Source organism: Octopus bimaculoides, chromosome 7 (genome assembly GCF_046866305.1).
Source record: "Octopus bimaculoides isolate indiv1 chromosome 7, ASM4686630v1, whole genome shotgun sequence".
In the NCBI taxonomy this organism is placed as follows: domain Eukaryota; kingdom Metazoa; phylum Mollusca; class Cephalopoda; order Octopoda; family Octopodidae; genus Octopus; species Octopus bimaculoides.
Genome location: NC_142934.1, coordinates 12636908 through 12649908, shown reverse-complemented (window position 1 = coordinate 12649908; position 13001 = coordinate 12636908). Strand labels below are relative to the sequence as shown.

Sequence of the window (13001 nt, the reverse complement as noted above, 5' to 3'; positions counted from 1 at the left end):
AAATAAAATATACATCAAGTTATTTTCAAGTCATTCCATTCTCAAAGTAAAATATGCATTTCTTTATAAAAATAATTTAAAACATATTGAAAATTGTGTTAAGATAAATATGTAAATGTAAGGAAACTACTTTTATCAAGTAACACATTGTAAAAAGTTGATGCGTAAAATCAACTAATTATAAAAATTGAGCTATATATATTACACACATACACGTATGTATATATATATATATATATATATATATATATATATATATATATATATATATATATATATACATACATGCAAATATATAAATATACACACACACACACACATATATATATGCATACATACATATATATATTTGTTAAAATTCAAAAGTATTTAGACTAAATTTTCACGAAATGCTAAAAGAAAAATTTCAATACAAATGATAAAGCCATGTTAGTTCTTCAATTGTGAAGAAATATTCTAGTAAGGTGCAAATAAGTATGTATGTAAATAATAAAACTAAGTTTTCAATAATAGTTTTAATAAAACAAAATATCTATATATTTAAGAATCATCATTATATCTGAGAATGTTATTTTGCATATATTCACATACATTTCACTCCTTCTCTTGTTTACTGTTTTCATATCTTCAACATTATTTGTTTAATTCTGTCGATATTTTCTATTTATGGTGTAATTTCACTGGATTTTCTCTTTGTATAAAAGAAAAATATTCTCATGGGAACAGTATACTACAAGCAGGGATGACTTTGATCTCCATCTAATGTAATTGCGTTTTTAAACAAACACAGCACTTCCATAATAGATGCTATCTCTGGATGAATACCACTGTAAATTTACTTTTCAATGGTGTATTTACATTAAGTATGATGCACAAATAGCTATTATATATATATATATATATATATATATATATATATATATATATGTATTGGAAAATTATGTTAAGAGTAAAACTATGCCTTGGAATACTCGGCCAGTTTACATGTTAATTCAATAAGTAGATCATTTACTTGATTGAACAGATGGGCACTTTTAGTTCGTTCTTGACAAGAGTGTCCATCAAATACATATATACTTGCATATATACATACATGCATAGATACATGCATATATGCATACACTCATATAATCTTTATAGAATTGTAGTAGTCAAATTGTGTATCATTCTCTTTGAATGAAAAAATTAAATAGAATAAATATATCTAATTAGTTATTTGAATAAAAATATTTGGAAATTCAGAAATAAATACTTTCTATATATCCAGTAATTGGAGACAATACTAAAACTAATATTCTTAAGAACACTAATTGCAATATGAAAAATACATTGCTTTTTTTTTATATTCATCAGTATACATGTCAAGAAAAGCCATTATAATCAGCTAATTATATATATATATATATATATATATATATATATATATATATAGTAGATTACATTGACCACAATATTTTTAAATGTTCTATTGAGATAGCTGGAGACTCTTATAATTAAAATTCACTTGAATTATTTTGAAACTCTCTTTGAATTATTTCAAAACATGAAATCTGAGATGAGCTAATATCTACAAGTTTTTTTCTCTCAAATCTATGTATTTGATGCATTCTTATGTAACATCTGCTGCATTTGAATTAGTTTATTTCAATTACCTTTTAAAGAATCCTATAAGACTTCAAGAATCTTGAATAATTTTTGCAATTTCTTTAGGCATAGCCATGGCAGTGTGGCTAAGGGTCTTGCTTTGCAGCCACAGGGGTTCAGGTTCAGTTCCACTGAAGTTATTGTGTCTGTGTTTGTTCCCCAACCCTCTGACAGAAACATAAAAGATTATGTGTAAAGAGAACACTTAATGGAGCAATGAAGAGATTTTATTAGCTCTCTATTCCAGAAATAGAAGAATCTAGCAAAAATTTAAAACAAAAGAAAATCCAGTGAAAGCATAATACGTTTTACAAAGAAAGAAAAAATGTAAAGATACATTTAACATACAAAACATGAGATTTTTAGTAATTAGAAAATATATTTTCAACTTGTATTGTTGTACTCAAAAGTTAATTATAACTTTCTTTTTTTATCTATTATGTTTGTTTAATACGCATATGCGCGCACATAGATTCTCATGTACATCTATATACATACATATATATATATATGTATATATATATATGTGTGTATGTGTATACACACATATATATATTATATTTAAACTATTTTATGTATTATATGTTCTGTTTAAAATTTCATATTGTCTTAAATGTGTATTTTGAATATCGATGTTCTAATACTAAACCTCGTCATAATCTTGTGGCATGATAGTGACTGTCATTAGCTTACGCTAAAATGAATGTGTGAATATGTAATTAATTATAGTTTACTTTAAATGTGATTAAGATATTGTGTTTCTAGTCTCTCTCTATATATATTTATCTGTCTATATGTATGTTCAACTGTATATGTGTACCTGTTGATTCAGATTAGCTCAGCTTAAAACCACTTTTCTAGTTTAGAAACATGTATAATTAGAATTATAATGTTGAATATAATTTGGGTTAAAAAAGATATTTATTTCAAATTATGAAAATATAGCTTTTACTATTCTCCTTTGTTAAGTTTAAATAAAGTATAGATTGAAAATATTCAGAATAAGTAGAATTATTTAAAGATTTAAAAAGTTACAATGGAAATTTAGTTTGTTTTTCATTAGTGGTTATTTGTTAGAGAAGATCCAAAATATGTGCTAGACATCTATTTAAAAGATCCCACTTATATTGATTGTATTTTCCATCAAAGAGTGAGTTGCTTACTATAGAACTGTACCAATTTATAAAAGTATACAGTGAATGTTTGTCATGATATATATTAAAGGAAGCTTCAAAATCTAAACAATAATGAAAAATTTACAATATTCTCAGTAAGACAGCATTTTCCCATCTTGGCTGCAATAAATGAAAATGCATAAAAAGTACAATTTTCATATTTGTTAACTTTATTTGATTAGAGATGAGAATTTCTGACTAAGTCTGCATTTTTTTATATCAAAATAGATCAGAAATTATGAAATGATGATGATGATGATCATCATCGTTTAACGTCCGCTTTCCATGCTAGCATGGGTTGGACGATTTGACTGAGGACTGGTGAACCAGAAGGCTACACCAGGCTCCAATCTGATTTGGCAGAGTTTCTACAGCTGGATGCCCTTCTTAATGCCAACCACTCAGAGAGTGTAGTGGGTGCTTTTACGTGCCACCGGCACAAATGCCCATCAGATTTCTGTTATGTTTTTCCGAAAGAAAGATTTAAACTTCTCAAAATATTCATATAATTTTATGACAGTTTTTAGAGGATGAATCTGGAAAATAAACAAAAAAGTAATTCTCGGATTTTGGTGGTTTTATTATATAATGTGTTATGTTTACCTTCTCTAAAAGCTCGTTATAGATATTCTTAGGTGTGAGTTTTTATGAGTGTCTGTGTGGTAATTTCTCTGTTTCTTATATAACACATAAAGAGGATTATCACTGAAGCACTTCAACTGATTTTTAAAGAATCTTATAGGATTTCAAGAATCTAACATAATATCTGTGATATTTTATGAATTAATGTTACATATCAAGGAGGTTTCTTAATAGATTAATAAAGAGATTTGTTAGCCCTATTTCTATATAAGCACAATATAATTAGTTCATATACTTTTAGCATAGAGCTTATGAGAAACAGAGTTAAATTTACATTGTCTTACATTTTAGTTTATATACTTGTACTTCTGTACATATTCACATTTATGAACCTGATAACAAACTACTAACAAAGGAATGTTAAATATGACATGATATATATATTGTCTTGATGCAAGTAACATTAAATATTTACTTATAGCACAACTAGTGGGGGAACCATTCTGTAATATATATTGTTAGCCATAATGAAGTTTTATTTTATTTAAATATTTGTTGAAAAAATATTTAAGGCATTAATCTAATATTAATACTTTTAATGATCCTTTAATAGGCTTTAAAAAAATATTCTTAAAATTATTAAGGAAATAGATATTCTTCAATTGTAATTCGTTATTATATAATTTTTTTTCAACAAACAATATAGTAATTAATACTTACTCACTGTAGAATAACGTGTACAAACATACATGCACACTTGTACGTGTTGTGTGTATGTGTGTGTGTGTATGTATGTATGTATATGCATATATATATATATATATATATATATATATATATATATATATACAAACACATACACACACACATAAACTTACATATAAGATATGATATCAGAAAAACAATATTTATTCTATTACACAATTTCTAGATTTAAAAAAAAAATTTAGCTTTTAATTGTGGAAATATAAGAGGCCAAACATTGATTGTGTAAAATCCATGTTCTTGTTTTGTTGTCCATTTGTAAGATGGTGTGTTATTGACATTTGATTATGTAAAGTCTCAAATAATATTCTAGTAGTATTAAAGAAGAATATCTTGTTTTGAATGGTAACATGAAATAAAAGACAAATAGAAAACCAAATTTCCTTAAGAATGTCTATTTGTTTAGATGTTATTATTATAGGCCCTGTGCCAATAAGTATCACAATTATTATTATTATTATTATCATCATCATAAGTAGTGAGAACATCATTTTGGTGAGGATGATAAAAATGATAATGATTATTCATAGTACTCATACATTCTTGAATGTATGTAATGAATTTTAAAATAATATTGTATATGTAATCATATATACATTTTAATTATTTCCAGTGGTTTCTAGATTTACTATCAAATAATGAAATTATTATTGGCTGATATTATTTTGCAGCTTTCCCAGTGCCTGTTGATAGGTTACACATTGCCTGAGTCTTGTACAAAGTCTGTAATGCATGTATTTATCATTGATTTCAAATATATTTGGCATGTTTTCACATAATTCTTTTACAACTTTTAACTAGTATTATTGCTGATTATAGTCCCATGAAGATTGGTAATTATTTTTAATGAAGTTAAGATTATTATTATTATAATCATTATTTCTCTTTTTACAAAAATGTGATATCTTTCCATTTATTATATATATATATATGTCAAATATTTCTACCAAATAATGAATGAGTTTTCTTTTATAAGTATGTTTAAGTATGATGAATATCCTAATTTTTTTCCCTTTCATATTAATTACAGTATGTTTTATTAGATTTTATATCTGTATACAATTGTAACTAAATTAAGAATTGTTTTCAGTTCATTTATATTTATTTAAATGAAAGGCATATCTGAAAAATATTGCAAAAACATAAATGAAAAGAAGACATAATCAAATTCATTATAGTATATCCCATTAACTAATGAAATATTTCATCTATATGATTGATAATCATTTAGCTATATCTTTATTTTTATAAATGAAGATAAATTAATTATTTTTTTGTAGTATTAGGTTCTGAGAAATTTTATAGCACAAAATATATTCTGAAGATATATAAAAATATAAATAAAGCTTTTTATGTTAATGAACTAAAATACTAACGCAATAGTAAGTTCTTGAAGTAGATTAGTGTGCATAGAAATTTAATGACAATAAAATGCAAAATGTAAAATGATTATCAATGAAAGATATTTTCTTGATTGTTCATTTTTTACACAAGAAATTTCGTCTAAAATTTATAAAATTATACATCAATAAACAGTCATAAAGATCAATATTCTAAAAAACAATTAACAACCTTAATTAGCAAAACTTTAAAAAAATGATGTATTTATATATAAGTTTTATTTAAAATATTTTAGATATTTGCTTTGAAATATCCAGAATACTTGTGTAGCATATTTATATTTTTAACTGCTTAATTCTTAGACACATACTAGAGATTCTATGATACATACTTAGACACATATTAGAGATTCTATCCATTGTAAAACCATTGTAATATCTTTTTAAACTAAAGATTTTTGCCCACTATCAACATTTTTTTACTCATCATACTCAATCATACGGTAAACTCGAAGATAATACTATTTGGAGACCATTCACATGATTTGATTTTAAATATAATTTATTTTTACATTATTTTCATGTATTTTAGAAATTAACTAATTTCTTTAACTGTTTTCTCACTTTCTTTACATATATGTCCATTATATTCATTTTCTTATGAATTAAACTTTAATTATTCTATTTCACAAAATGCTTAATGTTTCCAATTGTACTTCAACATAAATCTGAATTTGATCAGTAAATTTTTTTTTTGTGTAAAAAAACTTTCTTTCATAATTGTCAATTCCACTTTGTGAACGTTTTTAGAACACCCTCATAGAAATCTATTGAACACAGATTTTTGTGAATGTTTAAAAGAATTTGTTATTTGAATTCACTTTTTAAAATATTTAAATAGCATAAAATATATGTATTTCAATATTAGCAATATTTAGTTATATCAAAACTTTTGAAAAATGATTAGAGTTCATTTTAAATGCAATTTTGAAACCCTCTTTCAGAAACCTTCCACACTTTTAAGCCACTTTATTCTAGAATCACCAACATGTACTCTTTATATTATGTTTTCTTTATTTCATGATTGGTTTTAAGTTTCAAATTATGTTATATATACTTAGTGATATATTTTAGATGTAAAATTTTATGTTGTTGAAATCATAACTTGATTATAAAAAATTCTGCAATTAAACAAAAATATTCAATGAATAAGATAAAGCTTTAAAAATAGATAACAACCTCTTTCTTCTTAAATGATTATCAGAAATTTATTTCTTGCATTACAAATTACAAAATAAATAGTAATTTAGTATTTCATTATTGGAAATATTTTTGCTTGTCATCCCTCTGAGGTTGATAAAATAAATTACCAGTCAAGTATTGGAGAGGGGGCTGGGTCATTGTAATCGGCTGTCCCCCTCTTCTGAAAATTACTGGCAATGTGCCTAAATCAGAAACCATTATTATTATAATTATTATTATTATTTGATTTTAATCTATCCCAAACATTCGAAGATAAATTGTTAAAGGTTTCTCTACTCCAATATGCTCAAAAAGGATGAATAGTAAATCAACCTTATATGTGTTATTACTGGCAGTCATGTTTTAACATGTCATTATTAAGCACATATTACCAGATCATAATACTATGTGCAAAATCCTTATTTAAGATATTTAAATGAAATTATTAATGATTGGAAGTGAAGATATAATATTAATATATATGATACAGTATTTAAATTTATATCATAAAATCTCATCGACACTTTACATAATTTAAAATAGATTTTTAATGTTTAATGTCTATTATTTCTAATGAAGAAAAATTATAGAAAGAAAAGCACACTTTTTTTTTTGTATATACTTTTTAAATTTATAAATACATAAATGAGAATGTTTATTCAAATCCTGCTTAAGCTCTAAATTAACCATGTCAGACTGAGCAACTGCTACTTTAATCTAGTAGTAATTAGATATCTATATATTAACTAACATTGATATGTTATAAGAAATCATTCCTTTGTTTATACTAACAATATTTGGTATTTTACTTATTTGTATTATGCCACATATCGTGTAATGAATCCAGAAGATTTTAACATCAAAATTATAAGAAAAAATATTTCTGATACAAATTTTGTTAAATTTGAATTATCAAGAGTCATTTTACTTTGGTATTATATAAATGACAACTCTTTCATTGACATAATAAAATTGGAATAAATCCATTTATTCAAAAATTTGGAAATCAATATACACACTTAATCATGTAGCCACATGTATTTGTGCATGCATGTTTTTGTGTCTACATATTTGGAGTCCTAAAAGTATAACCTGATCGTCATAACTACAATATAATTTTTGGTCATTTTTTCCCTTCTTCTGGAATCATGATTATAAAAGCATGTTGGTATAGTGTCAAAGTAAAGCTACATCAATGCAAACAGTATGAAACACATACATAGTATAATCTTTGAAAGTCATTATTAGTTACACTAATAATTATTTTGATATGATTTCTAAAATTCTAATTATAAAAAAGATTGATTAATTTTCAACAAAAATTCTGTTTTAGGCTCCTGAAAATTTCCTCAAAGAATTGGAAGATATTAAGGTAATGGAAGGTACTGAAAAAGTACAATTCGCTACAACATTTTGCCGTCCAGGAGCTAAAGTTCAATGGTTCAAAAATAAGATGGACATTTTCCATGGTGGGAAATATCACATTGAGAATGAAGGTGATGATTATACCCTCACAATTCTTAATGTTAAACTAGAAGATGGTGGAAAATATATTTGTCAAGTCAACAACAGTATATCATCAGGATGGCTATATGTTGAAGGTAAGTATAGCAATAATTCAAAAACTATTTCAGTTTTTCTTTAATTGGAAAGATTTTGTAATTTTTATGTACTTTATATACTTTTATATACTTGTAACTGGTTCTCTGGGGTAATGATTATCACACCTACTTAACATGCAGATAGTTGCAAGTTTGTCACTTGCTGGAACCTAGGAGAGTTGTCTATTGATGCAATGTCTCACTGAGGCTGAAATCCAGTGACTGGAACAAATAAAAGTTACCAAAACTATGGAATTATAGACTAATTTAACTATTAAATAATAATATAATTAAGGATATCAAATAGATTTTAGATGTTGTTGGTTTTAAAAAATAAACATTTAATCATACATTGATAACATTATACATTAAGTTAAGTTGAGAAACTGAATAAATTTGAACTTAAATTGCTATAAAATCTAATTAATTTTTTCAAAAGAAAACATGTGAACTTTATTTTATTTTATTTCATATTTTCACTTGTTACAAAAATAATTTTTTATTTGTCAAAATAGCTATCAAATTTTGTTTTAAAATAAATGAAATAAAAAGCATATAGTTTTATAAATGACAATATTTCTGATCTACAAGGCAGCGAGCTGGCAGAAACGTTAGCATGCCAGGCGAAATGCTTAGCAGTATTTCATCTGTCTTTATGCTCTGAGTTCAAATTCTACCGAGGTCGACTTTGCCTTTCATCCTTTCGGGGTTGATAAATTAAGTACCAGTAGTGTACTGGAGTCGATCTAATCGACTGGCCCCCTCCCTCAAAATTTCGAGCCTAGAGTAGAAAAGAATATTTCTGATCTGCTTTTAAAACGGAGTTTTATTGCTTAAGACTCATAAATCATGCATACGTATTTTACAATATTTTTTATCACATGCCCTGATCTCTGTAACATCATTTGATATATTGTAGCAAAGGAACCAGAATATCATTTCACCAAAAAATTGCCTCAACATCATGAGGTAGTGAGGAAGAAAGATACACAACTTGAATGCTTTGTTTCTGACCCAAGAGCAAAAGTTAAATGGTTCAGAATGGGTGAGCCAATTGAGGTAAAAACATTTTTTCAGTTTTTTAAATTTTATATACAATACAAAAGACTGATTACGTTCTATTTAATATTTACAAGTATTATAGTTTTTCATTGGATTTAGGCAATATAATTAATGAAAGAAAACCCTTAATTTTTAAAATCTGCTATATGCAATGGAAGCAGTATTAGAACAAAATATCCATCCATCTATGTACCATACTTAATGTAATTACATCGTTGACAGGCAAATTTATTGGATATTTGTCCAAAGATAATATCTCTTATGAATGTACCTCATAGTACATCCATAAGTGATATTATCTCCAGATGAGTACCATAGTAAATTTGCATTTTAACGATGTATTTATATTAAGTATGATAAATTAAGGCTACCCTTTATTTTTATTTGTATGCAATATTACTGGACACTTTATATTCTATCTAAAAATTTTGTCACATCTAAAGCTTTCGCATTTATTTATATAAAAGTCGAAGTGACTTGTCAGCATTTCCTAATGACATACTTCTAACACCACCATATTTTCAGTGATCATTCTTTTTCTGTTTCTTTTCACAAAGTCATCCTGGTTATATATTATCTTCATTCTTTTGTAGAATGAACAAAGAATTCAAATGTTCCAACTCTTATTTCCTTATTTCTGCCGAAATATATTGTCAAAGTTTTTCAATTAATTTAGTAAAATAATTTATTATTAAGCTGGTGTTTGGAACATAAATAAACATGAAATTTTGATATATAAGCAGGAAATTTGAATCATAGAACCAGGGGCAATCTTAGGTGAGATGGCATCAATGGAGTATAAAGTATAAGATTTATATCCCAGAAATGAGCCAAGTTCTTAAAATGTTCTTGTGAATTTATTCTTCAAATGCTGACACTCGAAATTTTGGGGGAGATGGTAAATCAATTACATCAATCCCAGTACTCAATTGGTACTTATCTTATCAACACTGGAAGGATGAAAGGCAAAATCTACCTTGGCAGGATTTGAATTCAAAATGTGAAGTTGGACGAAATACCACTAGGCATTGCAGCCAGTGTGCTAATGATTCTGCCAGCTCATCAACTTCAGTATCTTATTTAATATTAAAAATATTTTACATCATATGTAAACAAACATAAGTTTGTTTTTGAAGTGCTGAAATGTTTAGCTTAAATGGTAAAGCACTTTGACCGGAAATTGAAGGGATGTGAGTTCGAATCCCATGGCTGGTTACTGACAGATTTTTCTGCTCTGTAAGGATTTTATCCTATATATGCAGTTCTATTGGTACTTATGCATTGAAAAAATATATCTTTCTACTTGTAAAAATATTTTATTTTAATATTTTCTTCAATATCCTTTATTAATCTCTAGTGTCATTGCATATATCTCTCAGATATATCCCATTGTATTTGATCAATACCTATAATATTTTTGTTAAACTCATCTATCCAGTTTATTGTTTTAGAGCTAAATGGCATTACATTAGCGATAATTAATGATTTGCTTATAATATTCCAGTTTGAACCAGGAAAATATGAGATGCAGAGGCGAGAAAATAGGTGCATATTAAAGATTAAAAATGTAGGTCCAGGGGATGAAGCTGAATATTCTTGTGTCTGTGGAAAAGCATCCACTTACTGTGATTTATATGTAGAAGGTAAATAAATATATATTAAATATTTTATGTTTTCCTTAAGAGCAAAATGTCCAAACCTGTCTTTTTCTTTGTTAGATCATTTATCACCTAGCAATCTTTGGAAACTAAATTTACTCCCATTCTGTAATTTGAGTTTATGCTCATATTGTCACAAAATAACCAACGAAGATCCAAAATCAACGAATTCACTCTCTAGGAGTAAATTTACTCCAGTTTGGGAGTCCCTGATTTACATGGACGATTCTTTATGTAAGAATTTCAGGGAAATTGTTGTATCAATGGACTGGAAAAACTCTTGTCTTCTCTCCATTCAACATCAACACACACACATACATAAATACGTGCATACATGCACCACACTCAAACATACACACACACACACACGCATATCCTGTTGAACCGTTTATCCCTACACATTTTTTCTCTCTCCATTTTTTTCCCTTCTCAATCTCTTCTCAATCCCTTCTGTCAAAGAGCATAGGCTCGAAACATCAAAGACTTTTCTATTCTTCCCAAACGTTAAACTAATACTCCTGCTTGCTGTTCCTTCACCTGTCTTTGTCTTTTGTTTTCTGTAAATTTGAACAGTTTACAGACATTGATGTGATAACAAATTAATAACATTTATATTTATTTTTATAGAACCTGAGTGGGACTTTTTCAAACAACTTGATGATGTTGAAGCAACAGAAAGAGAAAAGGCTGTTCTTCAGTGTGATGTAAATGATAAGGAAGCAGAAGTCACCTGGTTCAAGGGAGACAAGGTATATGTTATATCAACTTCTTTTTTTTTTTTCTATGAGTTCACTGGATTTGTTTGGAACAGTAAATTTCCTAAATCCACTTTTCTAGACCCTCATCGTATAATCTCCAGGATGAAGTAATGTTGATGACTGTTTCTAGCTCTATATTGTCCAAAATACCAATGTAACTGGTGTATGCATTATACTTAATATATCTTTATTTTATTGTAGGAAATTAAACCCGAAGAAGAGCCAGATAAGTTTGAAGTAGAAAAAGATGGTATGAAGAGAAAGCTTATAATCAAAGATGTGACTCTGAAAGATGAAGGACCTTACACTTGTAAAGTTCTTGATAAAACAAGCACAGCTGAACTCTTTGTTGAACGTGAGTATTTAATATCATCACTTACGTTTTAAAATTTATTGTTGTTGGCACTCTGTCACTTACGACGTCGAGGGTTCCAGTTGATCCAATCAATGGAACAGCCTGCTCGTGAAATTAACGTGCAAGTGGCTGAGCACTCCACAGACATGTGTACCCTTAACGTAGTTCTCGGGGATATTCAGCGTGACACAGTGTGACAAGGCTGACCCTTTGAATTACAGGTACAACAGAAACAGGAAGTAAGAGTGAGAGAAAGTTGTGGTGGAAGAGTACAGCAGGGTTCACCACCATTCCCTGCTGGAGCCTCGTGGAGCTTTAAGTGTTTTCGCTCAATAAACACTCACAATGCCTAGTCTGGGAATCGAAACGGTGATCCTATGACCGCGAGTCTGCTGCCCTAACCACTGGGCCATTGCGCCTCCACTATACCAAAATAGTGAGAATTAATTACTCATTTATATAGATATAAACTAGTAGAGTGGAAAAGAATATTAAAACTTATATCGTATAAAGAGAAGATAGGTTTACCTATCTAAATAAAATTTTTACAATTCTCTGAAAAGAAAATTTTTCTGCTTTCATAACCTTTGGATTTTGGATGAGAAAGCAAAATCACAGCTTTGTGTTATTTTATTGCTATCAATGCACATTTTACCAGTTTAAAAAATTTTATCCATTGAAACAAATAGCAAAATTGAAACCTTTAAAAGCACATATTTCCTTGCGATTTTGGTTAAATTCAAAAGATCTCCAAAAACGTTTCTGAATGGAAAAGGTTAAAGATCCATTAAGTAATTGTTAATTTATTGTGTAAAGTTG

General features: G+C 27.4%; 1 protein-coding gene across 1 annotated transcript in view; it reads left to right on the top strand.

The window, feature by feature from the left end:
- Positions 1 to 13001, top strand: part of LOC106869746 (twitchin) — a 238288-nt gene that overhangs the window by 123785 nt on the left and 101502 nt on the right. Inside the window, exons 29-33 of the mRNA XM_089354884.1 lie at positions 8082 to 8349; positions 9269 to 9408; positions 10916 to 11054; positions 11697 to 11818; positions 12029 to 12182. Of these exons, the coding sequence (XP_089211010.1) occupies positions 8082 to 8349; positions 9269 to 9408; positions 10916 to 11054; positions 11697 to 11818; positions 12029 to 12182 (823 nt within the window). The remainder of the gene's footprint in view (positions 1 to 8081; positions 8350 to 9268; positions 9409 to 10915; positions 11055 to 11696; positions 11819 to 12028; positions 12183 to 13001) is intronic.